The sequence below is a fragment of the Pelophylax lessonae genome, assembly GCF_965119305.1.
Source record: "Pelophylax lessonae genome assembly, chromosome: 3".
NCBI classification, from domain to species: domain Eukaryota; kingdom Metazoa; phylum Chordata; class Amphibia; order Anura; family Ranidae; genus Pelophylax; species Pelophylax lessonae.
Genome location: NC_138770.1, coordinates 477,418,080 through 477,445,929, shown reverse-complemented (window position 1 = coordinate 477,445,929; position 27,850 = coordinate 477,418,080). Strand labels below are relative to the sequence as shown.

Genomic DNA, 27,850 nt, shown 5'->3' with positions numbered 1-27,850 from the left:
GTTCTGTAGCAGGGAATGAGCTATGGAGAAAGGGGAGTGAAAGCAAAGCAGGCCATACACTCATCAAATGTGATCAGTTTGTGGGCCCCTCCGATCTACAGAAGTAAATTATTTAATCGACTTCTACCAAAGTGGCATTTTCCAACAATCAGCAGCTGAGGAATGCCATTGTCCTGAGAGGGATTCCTCCATATTTTTTTGTGTGGATAAAGGAATCTGTTGTTGTTGTTTTTTTTTTATAGCTGATTGGTTACTATTGGCAACAGCGCCAGTTGAGAACTTTGCTTGGACATTACTTTATTAATTCCCTCAATATATTTACCAAAGTGGTAATTTTATACATATAGTTTAGTCCTGTCATTGTGGAGTTTGTAAAAAGAGAACTGAATGTTGTTTGAAAAGCTGGGGCTGGGAAACAACATATATTGTGGAGTTGTAGAACAGAGGTGGATTTCTGTGGGTGAAATGATCTTTAATAGGGTTTGGGTATCACATTCTTCATTCAAAGCAACGCACCATGTGAAAAATATATTCCTCTCTTTCTTTTGTGTGATTGATTTTGTTTTTCCATTATTAACATAGTCTGACAAACCATATTAAAAATTCGGCTGGTATTTTATAGAAATGTCGGGTTTTTGTTTGTGTTTTGTTATTATTTTTTTTTGGTTGTTATCGAGCATGTAATTGGGATTGTAACACACATGCGAACATCCAATGAGGTAAAATGACATATTTCACCTACTCGTATTTTGTGCTGGCTCCGATACTAATATTTGTGTGATTATCACTTACCATCTCCTGCACCGTGCTGGGCACCGGGATTATCGGGACATACTTTACGTGCCCTTTCCTTGCTCTTTTAGCTGTAGCACTGTGGCAGGGAGAACTGGCCCCAAAGTGAATCCTTTTACGGTTCCAGCCTCTTTTCACCTGATGCCCGGCCAGACTGACCTTGTATGGGCACCCTGCGGACACCGAGGGGGGCAAGATCGGTGCCCAAGAACCTAATATGGGTAGACAGAAAGAGATCATGAGGAGGAAGGGTGGCAGCGAAGGGTCATGGGTTATATATATACACGCATACCCTTTATACTGGACCGTAACCCGAGCGAGCTGGAGAGATAGCTAAGAGCCCCCAGCCAGCACTGCCTGAGACAGACCGGAGATCAAGGTAAGAAAACGAAGCAGATTCTTTCAGAGTGACAGAGCAAGAAGGAAACTTGTAGGAAGAAAAAATACAAGGATGGCAGTGAGATCCACACCAGGATGGCAGTGAGATCCACACAAGGATGGCAGCAGTGGCAGCTATTGCTCGAAATTTTTTTTTTGGGGGGGTGGGGGTTGGCGCAAACAAAAAAATGTAATAGGCATTGCTTTGCAGCAAAAAAACGCTGTAAAAAATTGCGTGACTTTGAGGTCACAAAAGTGTGAACGGGGCCTTCAGTAATTAAGGTATAGTGTGCCCCCTTTCAAAGCAGAGAGACCAGCGTGCCCCCTTTCAATGCACAGTGACCAGCGTGCCCCCTTCAATGCAGTGACCAGCGTACATGCCCCCTTTAATGCAGAGACCAGCGTACATGCCCCCTTCAATGCAGTGACCAGCGTACATGACCCTTCAATGCAGCGCCTAGCGTACATGTCCCCTTTAATGCAGTGACCAGCGTACATGCCCCCTTCAATGCAGTGACCAGCATACATGCCCCCTTCAATGCAGTGACCAGCGTACATGCCCCCTTCAATGCAGTGACCAGCGTACATGCCCCCTTCAATGCAGTGACCAGCGTACATGCCCACTTCAATGCAGTGACCAGCATACATGCCCCCTTCAATACAGTGCCCAGCGTGCATGCCTCCTTCAATGCAGCGCCCAGCTGAACTCCATGCGTCCGGTGCCCCTGCATGCAGATAAGGGGGCCGGACGCATGGATGGGGGGTGGCGCCCCTGCGCCCCCAACAAACCGGCCGCCATTGTTCGCAGTGAGATCCACACAAGGATGGTAGTGAGATGCACACAAGGATGGTAGTGAGATGCACACAAGGATGGTAGTGAGATGCACACAAGGATGGAAGTGAGATGCACACAAGGATGGCAGTGAGATCCACAAAAGGATGGCAGTGAGATCCACACAAGGTTGACAGTGAGATCCACACAAGGATGGCAGTGAGATCCACACAAGGATGGCAGTGAGATCCACACAAGGATGACAGTGAGATTCACAAAAGGATGACAGTGAGATCCACATAAGGATGGTAGTGAGCTCCACACAAGGATGGTAGTGAGATCCACACAAAGATGGTAGTGAGATCCACACAAGGATGGTAGTGAGCTCCACACAAGGATGGCAGTGAGATTCACACAAGGATGGTAGTGAGATTCACACAAGGATGGTAGGGAGATGCACACAAGGATGGTAGTGAGCTCCACACAAGGGTGGCGGTGAGATGCAAACAAGGATGGCGGTGAGATTCACACAAGGATGGCGTGAGCTCCACACAAGGATGGTAGTGAGCTCCACACAAGGATGGTAGTGAGATGCACACAAGGATGGTAGTGAGATGCACACAAGGGTGGCAGTGAGATGCACACAAGGATGGTAGTGAGCTCCTAACAAGGATGGTAGTGAGCTCCTAACAAGGATGGCAGTGAGATCCACACAAGGATGGTAGTGAGCTCCACACAAGGATGGCAGTGAGATGCACACAAGGGTGGCAGTGAGATGCACACAAGGATGGTAGTGAGCTCCAAACAAGGATGGCAGTGAGATCCACACAAGGATGGCAGTGAGATCCACACAAGGATGGTAGTGAGCTCCACACAAGGATGGCAGTGAGATTCACACAATGATGGTAGTGAGCTCCACACAAGGATGGCAGTGAGATTCACACAATGATGGTAGTGAGCTCCACACAAGGATGGCAGTGAGCTCCACACAAGGATGGTAGTGCGATGCACACAAGGATGGTAGTGAGATGCACACAAGGATGGCAGTGAGATCCACACAAGGATGGTAGTGAGCTCCAAACAAGGATGGCAGTGAGATCCACACAAGATGGTAGTAAGCTCCACACAAGGATGGCAGTGAGATTCACACAATGATGGTAGTGAGCTCCACACAAGGATGGCAGTGAGATTCACACAATGATGGTAGTGAGCTCCACACAAAGATGGCAGTGAGCTCCACACAAGGATGGTAGTGCGATGCACACAAGGATGGTAGTGAGATGCACACAAGGATGGCAGTGAGATCCACACAAGGATGGCAGTGAGATCCACACAAGGATGGTAGTGAGATGCACACAAGGATGGTAGTGAGATGCACACAAGGATGGCAGTGAGATCCACACAAGGATGGCAGTGAGATGCACACAAGGATGGTAGTGAGCTCCAAACAAGGATGGCAGTGAGATCCACACAAGGATGGCAGTGAGATCCACACAAGGATGGCAGTGAGATCCACACAAGGATGGTAGTAAGCTCCACACAAGGATGGCAGTGAGATTCACACAATGATGGTAGTGAGCTCCACACAAGGATGGCAGTGAGATGCACACAAGGATGGCAGTGAGATGCACACAAGGATGGCAGTGAGATGCACACAAGGATGGCAGTGAGATGCACACAAGGGTGGTAGTGAGATTTACACAAGGATGGCAGTGAGATTTACACAAGGATGGCAGTGGTGAGCTCCACACAAGGATGGCAGTGGTGAGCTCTACACAAGGATGGCAGTGAGATCCACACAAGGATGGTAGTGAGCTCCACACAAGGATGGCAGTGAGATGCACACAAGGGTGGCAGTGAGATGCACACAAGGGTGGCAGTGAGATGCACACAAGGGTGGCAGTGAGATGCACACAAGGATGGCAATGAGATCCCCACAAGGATGCCAGTGAGGTACACACTGAGGGACAGCAGAATTTCTCATTTACCTTACTCGCACAAAAGAAGCAATGAAACAAGCTATGATTGAAGATGAATGAGAATGGAAAGTTAAATGAACGTCACTAGCAGAAAATAATGCTAAGATAGATAAGTTATAACTGTTTTGTATAATAATCGTGTATGCTAAAGCAACGGCAGAATACCATAGTTCAATATGCAATGATTGTGGATAATTAGGCAACCTAAAAAAAAAAAAAAATTCCTCAACAAATAAAAAAGGAATCCCAACCATAGACGTTCTTTGCAGTTTTGGAATTGTGTGCTTTCATAGCACTGACAATACTTTATTTGCAGGTTACAGGAAAATATATGATTGTGCTTGTAAAGCACTCAACATAATCAAGAGTAATGCCTCGTACACACGCACCGATTGTTGGCCGTGAATTTTCGGCCAACATCCGATCAGCCGATTGTCTGCTTGTTAGTATGATGCTTCCGACAACCGACTCGGACTTTTCGGCCGAACAAAATCTGGTGTGCATGCTATAAAATTTTTGTTGGCCGTCACCAGAACGGCCGATTGTTCTTCAGTCAGTACAGATTTCGGCAGACAAAAATCAGATGAGCAAGACTGGGCATGCTCAGAGAAGTAAAAACACACGGAAAGTCAACCAGAACATGACATCACTTCTGAAGTTGGTTTTTGTTGGCCGAGAAAATTCGTGTGCAGTCTAGGCACATTCCAACCAACACAACAACACTGGACAAAAGACGGCCGATTGGTCGGCCAACAATCGGTGTGTGTGTACGAGGCTTAATAGACACTGCAGGACCACATGTTGGTCAACAGTACTGATAGCCAAAGCATGCTGCTAGCAGTTGGATCAATTGATGTTGCTTTTTTTTCACTCTTATTCATACATTGAGTTAAATGTTAGGTTGTAAGAAGTATAGTAACATATATATTTTAAATGGTAGATCAGGTGAGAATTGTATTATTAATTAAAAAGATAGCTGACATAATTTTTTCAGATCCCTAATGTAATAAAACAAACAAATACCTTAGGAAGGGGATATATATATACATACACACACACACACACACACACACTATATTGTCAAAAGTATTGGGACATTTGCTTTTACACGCACATGAACCTCAAGGCATCCCAGTCTTAGTCCGTAGGGTTCAGTATTGAGTTGGCCCACCCTTTGCAGCTATAACAACTTCAACTTTTCTGGGAAGGCTGTCCACAAGGTTTAGAAGTGTGTGTATGGGAATGTTTTACTATTCTTCCAGTAGCACATTTGTGAGGTCTGGCACTGATGTTGGACGAGAAGGCCTGGCTCGCAGTCTCTGCTCAAATTCATCCCAAAGATGATCTATCAAGTTGTGGTCAGGACTCTGTGCAAGTCAAGTTTCTCCACCCCAAACATGCCCATCCATGTCTTTATGGACCTCGCTTTGTGCACTGGTGCGCAATTATGTTGGAACAGGAAGGGGACAACCCCAAACTGTTCCCACAAAGTTGGGAGCATGAAACTGTCCAAAATGTCTCGGTATGCTGATGCCTAAAGAGTTCCCTTCGGTGGAACTAAGGGGCCAAGCCCAACCCCTGATAGACAACCCCACACCATATCTCCCCCCCCCCCCCCAACCAACTGATTTGGACCAGTGCACAAACCAAAGTCAATAAAGACATAGATGAGCGAGTTTGGGGTGGAGGAACTTGACTGGCCTGCACCTCAACTCTAACTTTAACCCGATAGAACACCTTAGGGTTGAATTTAAGCAGAGACAGCGAGCCAGGCCTTCTCGTCCAACATCAGTGCCTGACCTCACAAATGCGCTCCTGGAAGGACGGTAAAACATTCCCATAGAGACACTCCTAAACCTTGCGGACAGCCTTCCCAGCAGAGTTGAAGCTGTTTTAGCTGAAAAGAGTGGGCCAGCTCAATATTGCACGAGCTGACTCAGTCTCAGCCAGAGCTGGCAAGAGTGGGCCAGCTCGGAGATTCCTTTATTATTACTGTAATTCAGTCAGGCTAAATACAATTTTTTTTGTATTTTGTGAACCACCTTTTGAGTAAGAGCCGACAGTGTGAACCGGCTCTTACTCAACTATTATAAATGAATAAAGTGGATGTCACAGCTGCTATTTTAAATAGACCCTTAAACAAATTTATACAGAGCTGAATATTAAAATAAATGAAAGCATAAAGAATCAAAATACTCCCAAAAAGAAGTGAACAAAAAGTTACCTGACAGTACTACAAAATGTGGCAATATCACAATTACAAATTTATGTACACACTCCATAAAAAATATATATATTATAGTCCAATGGGGTGTAGTTTCTAAAGTTTCCACCACTATTTGAATCTTACCAGAAGTGCATGCCTATCGTAGATGTAGAATAAAATTTAAAATATAAACATAAAAAGCTTTTTACAAATCTGCCCTCAGCTACATCACCAATTTTGTCTCAGTATATCACCCAAATTGCCCTCTCCGTTCTTCCCAAGACCTCCTGCACTTCAGCTCTCTTGACTCCTCCTCCCATGCTCTGCTCCAGGACTTCTCCAGAGTCGCTTCTGTCCTCTGAATCTCTCTACCCCAATCTGTCCAGCTATCTCTTACTCTGTCCACTTTAAGCCGGTCCTTGATAAAGTATCTTTTCAGGGATACCTATCCTGCCTTCGGCTAACAACTGAATCTTTTATGTCTCCCATCAGTTCTTCCCTCACAGTTCTTACTTTTTGATGCATTTGCCCCTCCCTATTAATGTGTGGGTTCTCAGGAGCTGGGCCCTCCTAACCCTCTTGAATTGAATTGTTGCTGTAAAATGCTGTACAAACCATTGGTGCTATATACATCCTGAAAAGACAGATGGGAATCACACATGTTTAGGGTAGTACTCCTTCACCTTCCAATCAGTAAACCCAGGATGAGTATATAAATACCAAAAAAAGCTCACATAGCGTAATAACATTTAAACAACTTTATTCAGCATCAATAAAATGATAAAAGTTGTTTAAAAGGTATCACACTATGTGAAAAATTCTAAATTCTAAGAATAACTTGCAAAGATATTCCTCCCAAGACCTCCTTCTCTCTAGCTCCCTCATCGCCTCCTCTCATACTTGCCTCTAGGACTTCTCCCGAGCCTCTACAATTCTTTAGAATTCCCTACCCCAATCTGTTCAGCTATCTCTATCCACTTTTAGGCGATCCCTGAAAATCTTCTCTTTAGAGAGAAAGAAAATTGCTCAATCTCCCCATGAACACAGTCAGTGTTGAGGGGAGAATCCGTCCTCCCGCACTATTGTGTTCTGCCAGCAGGAAGCCTTCATGCATCAAAATTTAAAACAATGTATGGCCGGCTTAAGAGCAGCCTACTGTTTTACAGTATTAGCTCCATGTCCGTTCACTTCATGAGTAATTAATCTATCGATAGACTTCTCATGAATGGTCCTGCTGAAAAATGTTTGCTTGAAAATGGGCTGAGGCACTGATCAGTGTATTCTAATGTATTCAAATGGTGCGGGAGTCCCACTATCAAAATACAATAAAACAGGGACGATTCCCACATCCACCTCGAATGTGTGGATGGGAAATTGGTACAGTTTTTTTTTTTTTGTTCAGCTGCCTGGCTGAACTAAAGAAAAAAACTGTACAATGTATGGCCAGAAGAACAATTAACCTCTCCTATTTGTTCCCTTTGGTTTGTTAAATATACAGTTGAAACTACACTACCCACAGGACACTAAAACACTGCCTAGGAACACTGTTAACCCTTTGATCCAGTGTCGTTAGTACAGTGCGAGTGCATATTTTTAGCAATGATCACTTTATTAGTGTCACTGGTCCTTAACCACTTTAGCCCCGGAAGATTTGGCTGCTCAAAGACCAGGCACTATTTTGCGATTCGGCACTGTGTGACTTTAACGGGCAATTGCGTGGTCATACCCAACGAAATTGATGTCCTTTTTTTCCCACAATCAGAGCTTTCTTTTGGTAGTATTTGATCACCTGTGCGATTTTTTATTTTTTGCGCTATAAACAAAAAAAGAGCGTCAATTTTGAAAAAATAACAATATTTTTCACATTTTTTTTAGATGAAATTCTCAAAAAAAAATGTAAAAATCAAAATTTTTTAACATTGTAGGCCAATTTGTTTTCTGCTGCATATTTTTGGTAAAAAAATTGCAATAAGCGTATTTTGATTGGTTTGCGCAAAAGTTATTGCGTTTACTAACTACAGGAAAGATTTGTCATTTTTATTGTTTATTTTTTTTTACTAGTAATGGCAGCGATCTGCGATTTTTTTTTGCGGGACTGCGACATTGCGGCAGACAGATCGGACCCCTGACTGACATTTTTGATACTTTTGGGAGTACCAGTGACATTACTACAGTAATCAGTGCTATAAATATGCACTGTTACTGTCAAAATGACACTGGCAGGGAAGGGGTTAACTTTATTGGTGATCAAGGGGTTAAGTGTTACCCTAGGGGTGTGATTCTAACTGTCAGGGGGCGTGGCTTGTTAGATCATCACAGAGACATGCGATCCTTTATAGCTGGATCGCATAGCCTCTGGGATTATCTAAGGGAGAAGGACAGACAGCTGTGTTTACATCAGCCGTCTGTCTTTCTCCCTCTGCAGCGGGAGATCGTGAGTGTCCGGCGGCCATCGGAGCCACCGGTCACTCGCGCTAGCTCCCCACAGGTGGCTGAGCGAGTGACGTACCCCTACGTCACTTTGCCCAGCAGTGGCTGCCTGCCACAGTATATCTGCGGTGGGCGGTCGTTATGTGGGTAAAAAGTGTCAGTGTCTGACTGCCTGCCTGCCGTAATATCGTAGTCCCGCTATAAGTCGCTGATCGCTGCCATTACTAGTAAAAATAAATAAAAATATCCCATAGTTTGTAGATGCTATAACATTTGCGAAAACCAATCCTCCTCTCCCCCAGCAGATGGCGCTACCCTGTGCTCCACCAGTGGACTGTTCCTTGACATCATCCCATACAGTGTAGGGCTGAGGACCTTACATTAGGCCTGATGGTGTCAGGACCTTAGGCTTTTGGAGCACGGGGGAGAAGATGCTGCAGGAACCGGTCTAGCAGCACAGAGGATCGGGTAAGTAAATATTCTTTTATGTGTCCTCTAGACCTCAACAAGTAATTACCCTTTGCGCAGCAACACTGCAAGGGATACTTTTTCCCGATGTTGGGCTCTCGTTTGATGTGCAGGAAAATATCCTCAGTGTAGGCTGTATCTTGGATAAAACAATAAAAATCAACTGAAAATATCCAAATCTGCCAATTGATATTGCTTCAAGATCAGTCCAAGATGGCAAAATACTTAGTGTATGTAGTGTATAATGTCTGTAGTAGTGTATAACAAATAAGGACTGGTAACCTAACAGAGGTACCGTTAGATTAACAGCCCTTATTTGTTATACACTATTGCATGTATCTATAATGTTGGTAATGTTTGTCTTTTACTCTTAAAGAAAGCTACCATCATGTGTGACGATGAAGAGACTACCGCACTTGTTTGTGACAATGGCTCCGGGCTTGTAAAAGCTGGATTTGCTGGAGATGATGCCCCAAGAGCAGTATTTCCATCTATTGTTGGGCGCCCCCGTCACCAGGTATGTAGAGAAGTATTGAAAGGGCTTTCAATTCATTTCCAATAAGGTAGCAACACATTTAAGATGGATTGTGCAATCAGATTGTAGTGTTATGAAATTTATAGAATACTTAAAAGAAAACGTTACATTTGCTTAAAAAATAAATGACATATAATTGCCAAACAAAGTTGTTACATATTTTATTGCTATTAAAATGAACTATCTGTAGGCCCTGTCATTTTCTTAAACAAAGAATTGGATTGTTGCTTGCCTGCAATATGGTAAACCTAAGGTATGTCTACAAAAATCTTATGTTATGCTTTTTGATCGTCTCATTGTCTTTCTCAGAGGACCACACTCAGATATGAATTACATTTCAGTCATCTTCCTTATTACAAGTTTCATTTTTGGTAAGATTCTGGCTAATGCACATTCCCTACTAAAAGGGATTTGACCCCTGGAAATTTTTGTTACTAAGAAGGTAGACCCTCCCATTTAGAAATCAGTTTGAGAAAGAGCACGAATCTCCAAATACATTTGCTAAAGTCCTTGCAATTTTTTTTTCGTTAACCACTTTAGCCCCGGAGGATTTTCCTGCCTAACGTCCAGGCCACTTTTTGCAACTTGGCACTGCGCAACTTTAACTGACAATTGCGCTGTCATGCGACGCTGTACCCAAACAAAATTTACGTCCTTTTTTTCCCACAAACAGAGCTTTCTTTTGGTGGTATTTCATCACCTCTGTGCTTTTCATTTTTTGCGATATTAATAAAAAAAGAGCGAAAATTTTGCGAAAAAATTGACATTTTCTAATTTGACAGTTAAAAAATATCCAATATATTAAATTTTTGTCATCTATTTAGGCCAAATGTATTTAGCTACATGTCTTTGACAATAAAATTCTCAATGAGCGTATTTTTAACCGCTTTAAGACCGGAAGAATTTACATTATTCCTGACTAGGCTATATTTTGCGATTCGGCACTGCGTTACTCTAATGGACAATTGCGCGGTCGTGCAACGCTGTACCCAAATTAAATTTATGTCCCTTTTTCCCCACAAATAGAGCTTTCTTTTGGTGGTATTTTATCACCTGTGCGATTTTTTAATTTTTGAAAAAAAGAGCGACAATTTTGAAAAAAAAAAAAACAATATTTTTTACATTATGATATATAACATTACCCAAAAAAATTTATAAATCAAAATTTTTTAACATTTTAGGCCACTTTGTTTTCTGCTACATATTTTTAGTAAAAAAAATCACAATAAGCATATTTTGATTGGTTTGCGCAAAAGTTATTGCATTTAGTAACTACGGGAAAGATTTGTAATTTTTATTGATTATTTTTTTTTTACTAGTAATGGCGGCGATCTGCGATTTTTTTTGAGGGACTGCGAGATTGCGGCGGACAGATCGGACCCCTAACTGACATTTTTTTACCCTTTTGGGGGTACCAGTGACATTACTACAGTAATCAGTGCTATAAATATGCACTGTTACTGTAAAAATGACACTGGCAGGGAAGGGGTTAACTTTATTGGTGATCAAGGGGTTAAATGTATGCCTCACGCTTACTGATGTGTGTGGGGGGCAGGGGTTGTGTGACAGAGACACAGATCGCAGGTTCAGCTATGTTGAATCCTGTAATCTGTCACTGTCTGTCACAGAGGACATCCGCCGCTTTGTTTACACAAGTGGGCGGATTTCCTCACTCGATCCCCGACGATCGGGGAAGAGAGGCGGTGATCACCGGCTCTCCTCCCCTGGCCCGATCTCGCTGTGTCTGAATACAGCGGGAGCGAGCCTCCGGCGGCGCATGCGCGCCGCCGAGAGAGGGGAGAGTCTGGTGACATAGGTCTACGTCACCAGACCTTAACGAGCCACTTTGCCGCAGTACCAGCACAGTGACCAGTGGTAAAGTGGTTAAACAAAACTGGAATGTATATAGCTTCCTTTCTTCTTTCAATCATTGTAAAACTTTCATAATGTTCATATGATTTACAAAAAGAGTAGATTATATAATACATTTTTATGTGCATAAATATATGGGGCCTATTTTAACTAGCAGTGGACTTCAAACTAACTTTATTTACAAATTAACATACACTTCTACCCAGAGAACAAAACGTCTGGGTTTAACTAGTTAAATCTGGCTTAAATTCAAGTTAATGTTATTTAGTTGATCAAAAGCAAAAGTATTTGCTTGGGTCCCATTCTCAAACAAATGGCCCTAATCTGAGATACATGGGGTGGGACATTGAAAGTTTCTAGAACTTTTCAATCTTGAGAATGCTCATAATTGAGAGGATAGAAGCTTCCAGAAGTGGAATTGATTGACCAATCAAAGAAGGCCAATTATTATAGAATGTCCTAGAAAGAACCTAGGGGGATAAGGAGGGTGTGCCTAGAATCAAGAGCTGCAGGAACTACAAACAGGCAACCTGTATACTCTAAGTGGAAGAACCATATCAAGCATCAAAATAGAAGAGGTGATTATTGCCCTTTCAAGTCACTAGGGTCAGTGGCTACACATTAAAATTATTGGATGTGTTCAGACAAATTGGGGTTGATTAAGGCAAATAGGCTGTTCACTTTCCTAGCTTAGTTAATGAGGTAAAATGCTGCTGACCACAGTTTTTTTTTTTTTTACATATCACTGCAAAAAATCATAGTAGTCCCCCTGACAATGTCTTCAGCTGATTTTTTTTTTTTTTTGTTACGATTGAACCATCTTATTCCAACCAGACTAGCTATGTAATTATTCAGAAAATATTAAAATGATAAAAATCAGACTTATGGAGGTAAAATATCCACACAGTGCATAGTAGCCAATCTAGACATCATGTATGCCATGGATAAAATCTGTTCAGCTGTGCTGATCTTATTTTTCCTGGTCCTTTTTCAGGGTGTCATGGTTGGTATGGGTCAAAAAGACTCCTATGTAGGTGATGAGGCCCAGAGCAAGAGGGGCATCCTGACTCTGAAATATCCAATTGAGCATGGGATCATCACAAACTGGGATGATATGGAGAAGATATGGCATCACACCTTCTACAATGAGTTGCGTGTTGCCCCAGAAGAACATCCTACCTTACTTACTGAGGCTCCACTGAACCCCAAGGCCAACCGGGAAAAGATGACCCAAATCATGTTTGAGACCTTTAACGTCCCAGCTATGTATGTTGCAATCCAGGCAGTGCTTTCTCTCTATGCTTCTGGTCGTACCACTGGTGAGTAAAAAAGATAAACTGCTTTAGCCAAAGAATAATGCTTTTTTCTTATAGATGCTAAAACGGATATGTTTCAATACATACCATTGTAAACATTGATAACATTGTAAGCTCCATTAGCAGGGCCCTCCTATTCCTTCTGTATTAAACTGTATTGTAATTGTACCCCCTCTGCATTGTAAAGTGCTGCGTAAACTGTTGGCACTATATAAATCCTGTATGATAATAACACACACACACACACATATATATATATATATATATATATATATATATATATATATATACTCTATATAGGTAATACATATATACAGCACAGTAACCATAACCTTTTAGCCGGTAATACAGCAACCTCTAGCATTGCTGCCCTTTGTTAGTTACTGACTTGCACCATGCAGTAGAAATGGAGATATGAGTAGTTCGCTACTAAATAGGTTCATATATACAACACTTGACATACTAAGGAGGTGTTACCACTTACTAAACCTTACCCACAGCACTCTATCTAACAAATAGGGATTCTTATTTAGCAAATTATACAATACTTGTTCAAGCTTGTCACCTACGTCAAACTGATCCCTTTGCACCACTGAAGCCGGTATAGTCTCCTCTCTCAAGACTTTGCACAATATCATATACCAAAGACAAGTACCAGCCAGTCCGGGAACAGCAAGGCTACAAACTACACTGTCTCTCTTTACTACCATAGTGACCCATTTCTATAAAGACACATGGGCCCCGTCTCCTAACAATCCGCTTTGGAATAACCCCCTATTGAATGAATTGCTCATGATCCCTCACCCACAGTGCTGGATTGTCAGTGTGTTAAATACCTCTGTCATTTATACACTGAGTGGTGCCTTAAGTTCTTTACCCAACTGAGAGACGACTTCAGTCTTCCCCCCCTTTCTTAGTTTTTTTTTTATTTTCAACTTTGCAATGCTCTGGGAGCACAATTTGTCTCATTCTCGATTCCACTGCAGATGACCCCAATAGAGAAGCTACTCAGAAACTCAGATAATTCCAAATTGATCTCCCAAAACTACTTTGTAATTAATGGCTGATTCTAACCCAAGGTTTGCAGCTGCAAAGGCCCGCTGGGCTGATTTTGAATATTCAGTTCACTAATGATGATTGGACTGAATTTGTGCATAGAGTTATACAGATAAAGATATTTCATCATAGTCCTCTCACCCCTTATCGAATGTGTAAGGTGGGACTGCGCTCCACCCAGGAGTGCTTTACAGGTTGTGGAGCTGAGGCTGATTTCATTCCTTGCTTCTGGTCCTGTCCATCGGTTTCTTCATTCTGATCGGAAGTTGATTCCTTTTTATCCAACTGTCCTGGGTGTCCCTAATATTTTACATCCTAAAAATTTTTCAGTAGGTATTTTTGGTGAAGTATCTGTTTCTGCACACACTAAACGATTATTTCGCATCTTATATTTTTTCACCAAAAATACTAATCTCCTGAGCTGGAAGGGGACCTCACGAACCACTGTAACCACCTGGCTTCAACTGATTAATAATAGCTTACCTCTGTATAAGCTTACTTTTAAGCTCCGAAAGCAACCTCTCCTCTTTGATAAATTGTGGAATAGCTGGATATCCAGCCCTCTAACTCTGGCATCTTTAGGCTCATGAGATAAGTCTATACTGCTGACATTTTCTTTCCCACATGTCTCAGTGAAATAATGTATGTTGTTATCTCCCTGCTGTATGTAGTGTTTAAACGCTAAAGCTGTATTTTCCTTATATGTATATATTACTTGTGAGACTTAGAGCTCTTTGCACGTTTTTATTAAGCTTATTTGAGCTCATTTTAGCTTGTTTTCGAGCTTCTTTGAGTTTTGTCATGCTCTTTCGCTCCTTTCCACGCATTTTCGCGCTCTAACCGATTATGCACACTGCAGCTCAAAGAAGCTGCTCCTACAGGCTTTTGAGCTGTTTTGAGCTCTTATTTTTTCTACCTGGAAACTCCCCTCCAGAATGTGTCCATGCACACTATGGCTTTTTCAGGGGTTTATAGGCATTTGCTCTTACAGGCAGAAAAAAACCCCCACAAACGCGCTTTTTTGAGAGAAGCTTTCGAGCAGAAAAGGCGCCTAAGAGCCCAAAAATGCGTGAACAAGGGCAAAAGCGCATTAAAATACTCAAAGAAGCTTGAAAACACACAGAAAAAAATTGGAAAAATGAGCCGAGGGAAGGGTTTGTGAAAAAAAAAATGCTTATGCTCAAAAGAGCTCTAGAAGCTCAAAAGCCTGTAGGAGCAGCTTCTTTGAGCTGCAATGCGCATGAGCCCTTAGGAGGCATAGTCTGGTTTTGGTTGCGGTTGTAACCCTTATTGTCTGTCTGTTCATGTAAAACTCTCAATTATCAAACTTAAAAAAAGTGATCCCTTTGAACAAAGCAAAAGCTTCAGGCACCCCTACCCTTTGGATATGGAAAGGTTGGGAGACAAGGATTTCGGGCACTAAATTTTCATAAAATTGCTTTTTATTAAACAAACACTTTAAAAACATCTAGTGATACAAGCAGATGAGAAAAATCTACATTGAACATAAGACCGGAAAACGGTCGACAGTATGAGATATAATATTACATGAGGTACTAGACCTTCATATAGTATGGGAACAGTTGTGTACAGAACAAGTTGTATTATGCATACATCCAATGTGATATACTTCAAAGCAGACAGAGCCTGCCGGCGGACACCTCGATGCTCAGGGTGCCAGTCAGCAGGGTCGGCTGAAGTTTACAGTAAACACATGGTATTGTCAAGGCTTGAATGAGTTCTAAAAAAATTCTCTGTGCTGAATCCCCATCTACTTTTTTGTCTGATAGCTACATGTATATGTACAAAGTATATACATATGGTCAAATACTTTGCATAATTTTAAAGTTGTGTAAACATTTTGTTATTTAATGCAAAATTATAATACTTTTTACTCTAGGTATTGTGCTAGACTCCGGTGATGGTGTAACCCACAATGTCCCCATTTATGAGGGTTATGCTTTGCCACATGCCATTATGCGTCTTGACTTGGCTGGTCGTGACTTAACTGACTATCTGATGAAGATCCTTACAGAGCGTGGTTATTCTTTTGTTACAACTGGTATGCTTTTTAACTTAACTATAATGGTACAACAAAAATCTGCTTTAGTTATAAGTTAACAGTCAAGTAAAGTGTGTTTGAAGAGAGCACATGTTTTGAGATATAAATGTAATATTTTGGATATGCATACATGTTTAGATGCTTGCTCTGTTGTGTTTTTCTTTTCTAGAATATAAAATGATTGAATGTACATATTTATAGGATTTGCCACTAGAGAAAGGGTAAAATAGCACATGCAGCAACGCTTAACTGCTGAGATGAGAGATCATCCAAACATAAGACTGTCTTATGTAGTGGTTGATTTACTTTATGAATAGAAACTGTTTGCTTTGGAAAGTGTTTTTTTTATGTTAGCCATACATGCCTGAATTTCTCTCATTCTGTCAAGGGTAGATCAAATAGATTCCTCTGTTCACACTAAACAGCATGGACAAAAGAATGTCTGCTATTCGATTGAAAAAGCCACAGCACCTGTGCGAATACCCAGAACAGTGACAGCATTTGATAGGATGTAGTTGCTGTTTGGCCAACAATTTTTCACCTAGCTTCTTCAATTTATGACCCAACCAGGGGAAATTATAAAAAAATTGGATTTTTCATTGCTAAAAATCAATGCGTGAGGGGAAAAGAGCCTTATTCCCCTTATTTCAGCTTGTTTCCCTATGCCTAACTAAGCTCCGCATGCATAATCAGATTCTTTCCAATTGTCCCGGTTCACACTTCTACTCTGTCACCCTACACTCAGAAAACTATGTCAGCTATTATTTTAGCATTTTTAGGCCCCCTAGACTTCAATGAAAGCACTTGCATATCCACTAACGCCGTAATGCGGCAGCAAAGTGACTCTCCTGTGCCAGATCATGTACCTGGCCGCTTGTGCTGTGATAAGTCAAAGCACAAGACAATCGGTGGGTGTGGGCGGACATCCATTGGCGAGCAGAATGACAGAACAGCGCTCTGTCTATATAAACAAGGCAGAGTTCGGTCCTGTCAGCGGGGATGTGCTGGAATAAAATCCAGCACATCCCTTGGTAAAAGCACCACATAGTAAACACAGATACACTGGTTAGGCACACATTTAACCCTTTGATCGCCCTAGATGTTTAACCCCTTCCCAGCCAATGTCATTAGTACAGTGACAGTGTATATTTTTGGCACTCATTACTGTATTAGTGTCACTGGCTCCCAAAAAGTGTCAAAAGTGTCAGTTTCAGATTGTCCACCGCAATATCGCAGTCCTGCTGTAAGTCACTGATCGCCGCCATTACTAGTATAAAAAATAAATAAAAATTCCATTATATATACCATAGTTCACAGACGCTATAATGTTCGTGCAAGCCAATCAATATATGCTTATTGGGATTTTTTACCAAAAATATTCAGCAGAATACATTGGCCTAAATTTATGAAGAAATGTGATATTTTAATTTTTTTTATGGAATATGTTTTATAGCAGAAAGCAAAATATATATATATATATATATATATATTTTTTTTTTTTTTTTTTTTTTCAAAATTGTCAGCCTTTTTTGTTTCCAACGCAAAAAAAAAAAAAAAAACCTAGTGGTGATCAAATACTACCAAAAGAAAGCTCTATTTGTTGGAAAAAGGGACATCAATTTTATTTGGGTACAGCATTGCATAACTGTGCAATTGTCAGGTAAATTAACACAGTGCCATATCGCAAAAAAATGGCCTGGTGAGGAAGGGGGGTAAATCTTCCGGAGGTCAAGTGGTTAATTGAACAAGTGGAAGTTATAAGCTGATTGGCTACTGTGCACAGCTGCACCAGATTTTGTTACAACGGGTATGTTTTTTCAAGATCATTATGATTATTAAGAGTAGGAAAAAATAACTGAATTTATTTGTGGAAATTAATTAATGACCTTTACATTTTGGCCATGGATACATTTTAAGGTAACCATACAAGGCCTGATTTGACCATGACATGCATTGATCTGATTTTTTTTTTTTTTTTTTTTAATTATCCCTTGCAGTAGGGTTGCACCCCCACTGCTCATTTTGTCTAGGGGAAAAGAGAAGCGCTTTTACACACCTAATCCTCCTCTCCCCCAGCAGATGGGGCTACCCTGTGCGCTAGCAGTGGACTATTCCTTGACATCATCACATCCAGTGCAGGGCTGAGGACCTTACATTGGGCTTGATGACATCAGGACCTTCAATTTTTAGAGCATGGGGGAGAAGACGCTGCAAGGACCGGTCTAGCAGCACAGAGGATTGGGTAAGTAAATATTCTTTTATGTGTCCCCGACCCCTAGACCTCAAGAAGTAACCTTTTGTGCAGCCCCACTGCAAGGGATAATTTTTCCCAGAGTTTGGCTTTAGTTTGATGTGCAGGAAAATAAGTGTAGGCTGTATCATGGATAAAACAATTAACTAAAAATTTCCAAACATTCTTGATTGTCAGTTACAAAAAAAAACACTGCCGAAAAGCAAAAAATTGTTAAATCTTCCGGCGGTCAAGTGAATATGCATGGTTCGCAGGTTTTTGCACCTAAATGAACCCCTCTGCTTCCATTGCCTGGAGCTTGGTACAGATGTAAAAAAGCTTCAAAATCACCAGGAATGCACTCTGCTTACACTCAGGTATGAATGCAGGCTTATCTAATAGGGTAACTGAACATTTACCTGGCTGCTTCTTTAGTAAATTAACCCCAGATATTTGCATTTGAAGAAGTAGCAACAAAGCACAACAATGTGTAGCAGTACAAAAAATGATGCAGTCTTTGTATGTAATAAGCAAGTATGTTTACCCCAAGAAACATAAATATATTCTATACAAATAAAAAAAAAAGGTTTTAAGCACTACCACCCAGATGTAATTGGTGATTGTAAACCTCAGGCATGAAATATGAACAAAGCAAATCATTTTATACTGTGTACCTGTCGCTATCCAAAGCACTGAGTGTGATTTCTGTCTGCTGTCTTGTTACTCTGTTATCTTCAATTTCTGACAGATTTTTCTGACTCCAAGAGACATTTAGTGATGGGGAGGAGAGCTCCAGCACACAGCCTGTGATTGATAGCCATAGCTATTCATGTTCCGTGTACTATGAGGGGTGGGGGGGGGGGTCTGTACCTTCGCTCCAGTCAGGGCTCACAGACCTCCTCACTGATGTCTGCAGTGTGAGACTTCAGATCCCCACCCCCTGCTTTTCAGAGCTGGGGGACAATGTGTAAAATGTGGCTTTGGAAGGCTGTAGAGGTGAAAGTGCTGCAGATAGAGAGGTACAACTTACAGAATGTAGGATGATTTGTTTAATCTCTGTGTATCACCTGATGCTAGTCAGTTCACTGGTTAAATACAAGAGTTTTCAACCACTTTAAACTAGGATATAATTTCAAGTTTTTATGGTCAACCATATTTGCAGCACTGGTAATGCTTGGGGTAGGAGGTACAGGTATAATATTGTATGCTGTTTGCATTTTTGCTAATGTGCAAAATCAATAGCTGATGTATTATAAGGAACAAGCACTAAAGAACCCCACTACTTAATCTATATACTATAGCAGGCAAATAATATTGATGCAGTTAGATATCAGCCTATGAAGTCAAGAATTCAATAAGAAAAATAACTTAATTGTATTGTATTAGCCCACTAATAAAATAACCAAATTAAATGTATTAGGATAAATATGTCTAATAACCGTGTTAGCCATTTTAATCTTTAAATTAAAAAAATCCAAGGACATTCTTTAAGCAGAATTACTGATAAACAGCTATAGTGAATATACAGTTAAAGAACACATTTGCTAGATTATGTGTCAAAAGATTTATATTTCTGTAGAGACCATGATTTACATAAATCCGCTTCAGGCCAGGCAGATAGAACATCATCCTATTTCAGCGTACACATTGCCATTGCTCAGCATCGTCACATCTGTGAGTCTAAAATATGTGTCATCTAGGAAGTATCAGAGTGATCTTTCTTACTATGCAGTGTGACAGACGTGTACAAACAAAGCAACAAAAAAAAGTTCAGATCGTTTGGCAGGTAAAAAGGTAAACATATTTTTTTTAGTTTTACATCTTCTTATGGATATCTCATTACTGAAAATAACCTACTCAATAATTTCAATATCAATAGTTTAAGAGGCCAACATCTTGACCCTGCTACATCATGGTTAGGTGTTGTCAGTTTAAAAGGCAAGTGCATACTCTTGTATTTTTATCTATGGGATTAGATTTAGGGCCGGTTCACATTTCTGCGAGTGCGCCGATCGCATGTAATTCGGAGCGCACTGCTCCTTCATTACATGCGATCGGAGGTGCGGATGCGAATTCAGCCATACACTTTGTATGGCTGAATTCGCACTGTATCCGCACCAAACACGCACATGACCCTTTTTTCCAGCCGCATCAGGATTGGATCGCACAGTGGTTCTTCTTCATATTGTTAGAACCATCAATATACTCCTTTAAAGTGTATCTAAGCCTCACCTTGTAAAATAATCCATTCAGTTGAAAATTAAATTGTGTATAAATTTTAAAAACTCTATAAATAAATACCTTTTTTCCCCTATTTTACATGTGATCACATCTCTAAGCTCCTTTTGTAGCTGAGAACAGAGAGCTGGGGGAGGAGAAACAGCACTACACTGATCATCCCATTGAATGGCTGTGCGGGGGGGGGGCTGTCAGGACAAGCCTGATTATTGGAGGAGAGCAGGCTGAGTTCCCAGCATAGCTAGGGAACTGGCCAGGCTGTGCTCTAATGTCTAGTGTAGTCAGTTGTTAATAGGAAAGCAGAGGGACTGGCAGGAACAGCAAATATTTTACACAAAAGAAGCAATACACAGGGAACATAAAACATTTTCATACAAGTACATGGTGCAGCAGTACAACAAATCAGGAATATAAGATGTTGGGTTTACATTCTCTTTAATTGCAATACTAATACATTAAACAATCAATGCAAAGAATTAGAGGAAAACAACAGAATGAGAAAGACTAGAGAGCTTTTCAAGAAAATTGGAGATATCAAGGGAATGTTTTGTGCAACGATGGGCACGATAATAGACAAAAATGGCAAGGACTTGACAGAAGCAGAAGAGATAAAGAAGTGATGGCAAGAACACACAGAATAACTAAACAAGAAAGATCTGAATGTCCCATATAACCACGATGATGACCTTGAACCGGATATCCTGGAGAGTGAAGTTGAGTGGGCCTTAGAAAGCATTGCTAATAACAAAGCTAGTGGAAGTGATGGTATCTCAGCTGAGTTATATAAAAGCCTAAAAGATAATGCTGTTAAAAGTGCTGCATTCAATATGCCAACAAATTTGGAAAGCTCAACAATGGTCACAGGACTGGAAGAAGTCTATTTACATTCTGTAGCGTAGCGTCAAAGAAAGCTCAAACTGCCATGCGATCGCGCTAATCTCACACGCTAGCATGATTATGTTGAAAACTCTGCAAGCTAGGCTTCAGCAGCATGTGAACCGAGAGCTACCACAAGTACAAGCTGGATTTTCTAAGAGGCAGAGGAACTAGAGATCAAATTGCCAACATTCTGCTTTATTGACTACAGTAAATCCTTTATTTGTTTGGATCACAACAGGATGTGGCAAATACTGAAATAAATGGGAATACCAGACTACCTCACCTGTCTTCTGAAAAACCTGTATGCAAGTCAAGAAGCAACAGTTAGAACGGGACGTGGAACAACAGGCTGGTTCAAAATTGAGAAAGGAGTGCAGCAAGGATGTATATTGTCACCCTACTTATTTAAACTTTATGCAGAGTACATCATACGAAATGCCAGAATCGACGAATCACAAGCCAGAATTTAAATTGCAGGGAGAAATATCAACAACCTGAGATATGCAGACAATACCACACTAATGTCAAAAAGTGAAGAAGAACTAAAGAGTCTCTTAATGAAGGTGAAAGAAGAGAGCGCAAAAGCTGGCCTGAAATTGAACATTAAGAAAACTAAGATCATGGCAACCGTTCCCATCGCTGCTCTGGCAAATAGAAGGAGAAGAAATGGAAACGGTGACAGATTATATCTTCCTAGGCTCCAAGATCACGGCAGACAGTGACTGTAGCCATGAAATTAAGAGACACTTGCTTCTTGGGAGGAAAGCAATTGTAAACCTACACAACATTATAAAAAGCAGAGACATCACCCTACTGACAAAGTGCCGTATAGTCAAAGCTATGGTATTCCCAGTAGTAACCTATGGCTGTGAAAGTTGGACCATAAGGAAGGCTAAACACCGAAGAATTATGCTTTTGAACTATGGTGTTGAAGACTCTTGAAAGTCCCTTGGAGACTTGCAAGAAGATCAAACCAGTAAATCCTGGGGGAAATCAACCCTGAATATTCACTGTAAGGACAGACCCTAAAGCTGAAACGCGAACATCTTGGCCCCCTTATGCGAAGAGAGGACTCTGAAAAGACCCTGATGCTGGGAAACATGGAAGGAAAATAGAGAAAAGGATGACAGGAAACAAGATGGATAAATAGCATCATCTTAACAATGAACATGAAGTTAAGCAAGCTCCTGGAGGCAGTGGAGGACACTAAAGTCTGGCGTGCTATGGTTCATGAGGTCTCAAAGAGTCGGACATGACTAAACGACGGAAGAAGAAGAATATATTAAAATCACATGGTCTTATATCGAACTTACAAGTCCAGTATAATAAACTAATAAAACTGTTTAGCTGTATCTGTAATGGAAAATTATACATCAGACATCCCACAGTGAGAATAGCCATGGGCTAGCATACATTTTCTTTTCAGTTCAGTTAAGTTCCAATTAAAAGTATGTTTTAAAAAGGTGTTTTTTTTTTGTTTTTTTTTAATATACAGTCATTATAAATGCATTGGAAAACACATGTCAAGCACAGGTCAAAGACATTACAAAAACATTACCTGTGCATCAAGATTGATTTCAACCATTTGTGTACTTTAGCCCAGATAGTCAAAGCATGGCAGAAAAGAGTTGCTTCAGTCACCTTTAAAGCATGTCTCAGACCTCCTTGAATCACTTCATATTGTCATCCTAAAAACACTACTCCTTTTCCACTAAATGCAGTCTCTAAATTGGTTAAAAACATACTTATTGTGTGTCGGGTATGTCCATTCCATCACCAAACCTAAGGGCTTTTGACTATGCAGGAGCTACAATTTTGCTTTAGTCTAACTTAATCAGTACAGTAAACAATCAAAGTAGCATGCTTTCAAAACATCCATAGGGCATAAATGATTAAGCATACACAAAAAAAGGAAAGGGAGGTCTTGGGTGGGGGCTTCTGGTCCATGATCCCAGGGTCCATGGGCTAGACTTGTCTAGTCTGAGCTCTGGGGTTCCCTCGATAAGCAACCTGCTTTCAAAGTAACTAAAGCCTGAACACTTGCATTTATGCCAGGACAGATATGTTTAGGGTGTGTAACTTACAATCTGGTGATGTTTAGTTGTAAAAGTAATTGAAATCTTTGATTTTTTCATCACTTTACAGCTGAGCGTGAAATTGTCCGTGATATAAAGGAAAAACTGTGCTATGTGGCTCTAGACTTTGAGAATGAGATGGCCACTGCTGCCTCCTCTTCCTCCTTGGAGAAGAGTTATGAGCTGCCTGATGGGCAAGTTATCACAATTGGTAATGAGCGTTTCCGTTGCCCAGAGACACTCTTTCAGCCATCTTTTATTGGTAAATATTAATGTGTGTTTTCTGGTACCAATTTCAAAACCAAAATGGTACAGTTTAGTAAAACTAACACTATATTTGTATAAATTTATTAGGTATGGAGTCTGCTGGCATTCATGAGACAACCTACAACAGCATCATGAAGTGCGACATTGATATTAGGAAGGACTTGTATGCTAACAATGTCATGTCTGGTGGAACCACCATGTACCCGGGTATTGCTGACCGTATGCAGAAAGAAATTACTGCACTGGCTCCAAGCACAATGAAGATCAAGGTAAATGATCTTAAAAAGTATTTGCCACAAAAACATTAAAATGTTTCAATCTTTCCTCCACTATGGCCCATTACATAAAACCTTTTCTTCTATTAATGTAGTGCAAAAAATATACATTAAAGGCGAAGTTCACCTTTTTATTTTATTTTTTTTTTTATTCCAGCTTACCTATGTAACAATATAGCATTAATGTACGTATTTTGCAAAAATAAAACAGTTTTACATCTCATTAGCACACACCCTGCATCATCTAACCTCAGCTGGTCAACTCCTTCCTGTGTCATGACCTAAAGTCTGACCAGGAAGTAAGGCAGAGGTAATCGAGCAGTGTGTTTAAACAGCTATGAATAGAGTGAGGTAAGCCTGTGTAGAATTAATGGAAAGCAGTTTTTCTGTAAAAAGTACATTGATGCTATATTGGTACATAGGGGAGCTGAAATTTAGAGGAAAAAAAAAGGTAAACAAACAAAGGTGAACTTAGCCTTAAATAAGATGAATGCAAAAGCTTACTGATTTCAAATCACCTTGATTATTGCATTTTTATGTAGAACACTGTGGTACAGTGTAGAATGATAAGGGTGGTCACTTTACAGAGTAGCAATTTGTTGCCCCTTTAACATGCTCCCTTTCTAACCACAGTTCAGGCTCCCATGCTCACAATTTCCCATCTATGCAGTGAACCCAAAAGTCCTCCTCTATGAGCACTCCTTGGTTCACATCTGTCAGTTTCTGCCCAGCTGTGGGAGAAGGAGAGGCAGATTGGAACAGTGGCATCGCTTTAGAGGTGTCGGGGGTGTGCACCGCACCTGGGTGACACCATAGGCATAGTGTCAGGGGACGCAATGGTGACCCTGCCTATTCTCCAGGTAGCATGTGCAGCCTTCCTGTCACTTGGATTTTCTTCTACTCAACAAGGGTTTCTAACCCCCGGCAAGCGTGCCAGACATCAACAAAGCCGGTCTGGGGTTGCGGCTGGCAACATAGTAGTGTCCCACTAACCTCACTCGGCTGAAGTGTTGAATATGGCTGGATCTAGGGGGTGGTGCACCTTCCCCCCCATGCATGCTGTGACCGGGTTGGTAAGCTCCTCCCCCTATCCTCGGACTGCAATTACACAGGACATGCATCAGAGCTGCTCCTACCCACACTGCACACCGTTGAGGTTGGATTCTTGTACAGACAATCTGCAAAGTCTGTAGCTGGCTGTTGCAGTCCTGATCTATGAAATCCTCAAACTGGAAAGGCAACAGAGCTGCAACAGGCAGCTACACACTGTGCAGATCAAGGCTGTGTCTAAAAGAATCCAACCTAAGCTGTGTGCAGTGTAGGGAACAGCAGCTCTGCTGAGAATCCATCCTCTGCCCTACTGACCCCTGTTCCATGCCCTGCTACCTTGTCCTAGACCATCCTAACTCCATTCTGTGCTTCGCTGACCCCTTTCCTATGCCCCCCCTGACCCCATCTTATGCCCCCCTGACCCCATCCTATGCCCTGCTGACCTCATCCTATGCCCCTCTGATGCCATCCTATGCCCCGCTGACCCCCAGTACTCTTCCCTACTGACCCCTTCCTATTCCCTGCTGATGCAGTCCAATGTCCGCTGACCCCTGTCCTATGCCCTGCTGATACCGTCCTATGCCCAACTGACCCCTGTCCTCTACTCTACTGACCCCATCCTATGCCCTACTGATGCTGTCCTATGCCCGCTGACCCCAGTACACTGCCCTGCTGACTCCATCCTTTGCCCTGCTAGCCCCTGTACACTGTCCTTTGCTCTACTGACCTGTGCCCTGCTTGCTGCTCTTGACCACCCTACTGAACCCTGTTCTCCACCCTGCTGACCCCTGTACACTCACATGCTTACCTCCCATTCTCTGCCCTACTGGCCTTTAAACAATACCCTACAAACTGCTGTCCCTATCATCTACCCGCTGACATTTTTTACACACATTAGACAGGCTAGATTTGGTCCTGGTGTTGAGTTAGACTCTTTGAGCTGCCTGTCCTTATTTTGGACTGAGAATTAACCAGCTATTAGCAAGTACTAATTTTACAGATGCCAGAATTGGGACTGATCTAAAGTGTTAAGGTATGAAGGTGTAGGAATTGGGTAATCTGTGGTGTGAAGGTGCAGGATTTGGGCTGATCTGACGTAATGATGCAGGAATTGAGTCTGATATGAGGTGTGAAGCTGCAGAAATTAGGGCTGATCTGAGGTGTGAAGGTACAGGATTTTATTATTTTCATATGATTTTTTATTCTAAGTTGATAGCTCCTTGATTTTTGTTAATAGGACTACTATTGCCATTATATACTGTGTTATATGGGAAAAAGATTATTGGAGGAGGGGGGTGACATCATGTTTTACCACACCAGTTAACACCAACCCTTGGAGACTTTTTGTCGCAAATCTATTTGGCGTCACTACAGGGACATGTTTCCATAAAACGGACTTGCCACAGTGTACTTACTATCACATAAAGGGCTTATCATCTCCCGTGTAACAAATCTACGTTTGAATATAGAAATGTGTTTACAAAATAATAAAATATAATGAAAAAAATAAAGGACAACATTGCCCCACCCCCATACATGCACACACAAACATATGTACACCTAGGATGCGTGTTTGTACATAAATGCCAATTGTAGTACATATACACTAAGGCCCCGTTCACATACAAGCGACGCTACTTCGCACCGCGACCTCCGAGGTCGCGGTGCGAGCAGCGCGACGCGACCTCGGAGCGGCCGCCACGGACTTCATAACATTGAAGTCTATGGCGGTCGCCTCCAGGTCGCCCCAAAGAAGCTCCGGACCCTTTTTCTAAGTCGGAGCGACTTGTGTCGCTCCTATTAGAACGGGTCCGCAGCTTCCCTATGGGAGGCGACCTACGGCAGGTCACAGGTCGCCTTAGTGTGAACGGGGACTAAGTCACTGTGCATGCCGAAGTCACAGGTAAGTATAATTCTGGACAAAATGTTAGATTAGGTTCAAACTGATAAACTGTAATGACTTTTAAAATATTGCCTATGATCAGTTATAAGCTAGGTTATTTTATATTTTTTTCCGCCCTTTTGCAGGCGCAGTCAGTTTTCAGACTTGTAATATTTGATATCTGTTTACTCAAAACATTCTTAACTTTTATAGGTTAAAAAAATAGGGATTATAGTGTGTTTTTGTGTACTTTTTTTTTTTTCTTATATTGTGAAAATAACATAATAAAATGCTGCAACAACAATTTTTTTATCCAGGTTCTTTGCTTTTAGAAAATATACAGTATGTATGGGGTGTTATCTTCAGATGCATTCAGCATGTGGGTGAAAAATGTAATAGTTTGTTCAATAGCAAAATGGATAAACATCTTTGTTTTGTCTCATAGATCATTGCTCCACCTGAGCGAAAGTACTCTGTTTGGATTGGGGGCTCTATTTTGGCTTCTCTGTCCACCTTTCAGCAAATGTGGATCACAAAACAGGAATATGATGAAGCTGGTCCATCCATTGTTCACCGCAAATGCTTCTAAATGCATTTTCTGTCTCAGTTCAAAAGGATTTATAAAATGTACAATATGCCAAACAGCCATGTAATTATACAGATAACAATACCTGTCATTTTTGCCACATTATGACTCTAAAATGTAAAGTGTACATAAATTATAATTTATTTATAGGATGTTTTACAATTTGGAAAACAATGAACTAAAGCAAAAGAATGTCACAATGCAATAAATGAGTCATGTATGTCACTTGTGTACTTATTAGCTACAGGGCCTCGTTTACACAGGACACATGCTTCTGTGTCCCCTGTGATGGTTGTTTTTACCTGCAGGTAACCCAGGGTGTGTTCAGGGACATGCACCTGTATTTAATACATACATACACATTGGGAGTCCCAATTGACTTGAATGGAACTACCCGTACAGGCATGCACAGGAACACCTGCATTGGCAACTCTAGGAACAGTATATTGGGGGGGGGGGCACATACGATACCACAGTCAAAACTGGGGGGGCACTCACAATT

At 41.3% G+C, this 27,850-nt stretch overlaps 1 protein-coding gene across 1 annotated transcript; it reads left to right on the top strand.

The window, feature by feature from the left end:
• Window positions 1-1,005: 1,005 nt before the first annotated feature.
• LOC309549094 (actin, alpha cardiac muscle 2) lies at window positions 1,006-27,573 on the top strand. The gene is made up of 7 exons (XM_082249112.1): window positions 1,006-1,171; window positions 9,402-9,542; window positions 12,427-12,751; window positions 15,705-15,866; window positions 23,359-23,550; window positions 23,643-23,824; window positions 27,208-27,573. The coding sequence occupies exons 2-7, from the start codon at window positions 9,414-9,416 to the stop codon at window positions 27,349-27,351; spliced, it is 1,134 nt and encodes a 377-aa protein (XP_082105238.1). The 5' UTR covers window positions 1,006-1,171; window positions 9,402-9,413; the 3' UTR covers window positions 27,352-27,573.
• Window positions 27,574-27,850: the final 277 nt, after the last annotated feature.

Bases quoted from the DNA above. Each gene is read 5' to 3' on its own strand.
- LOC309549094 (XM_082249112.1), top strand. From the start codon at position 9,414: ATGTGTGACGATGAAGAGACTACCGCACTTGTTTGTGACAATGGCTCC. The intron at 9,543-12,426 runs GTATGTAGAGAA...GTCCTTTTTCAG, and splicing joins TTGGGCGCCCCCGTCACCAG to GGTGTCATGGTTGGTATGGG. The intron at 12,752-15,704 runs GTGAGTAAAAAA...TTTTTACTCTAG, and splicing joins TGCTTCTGGTCGTACCACTG to GTATTGTGCTAGACTCCGGT.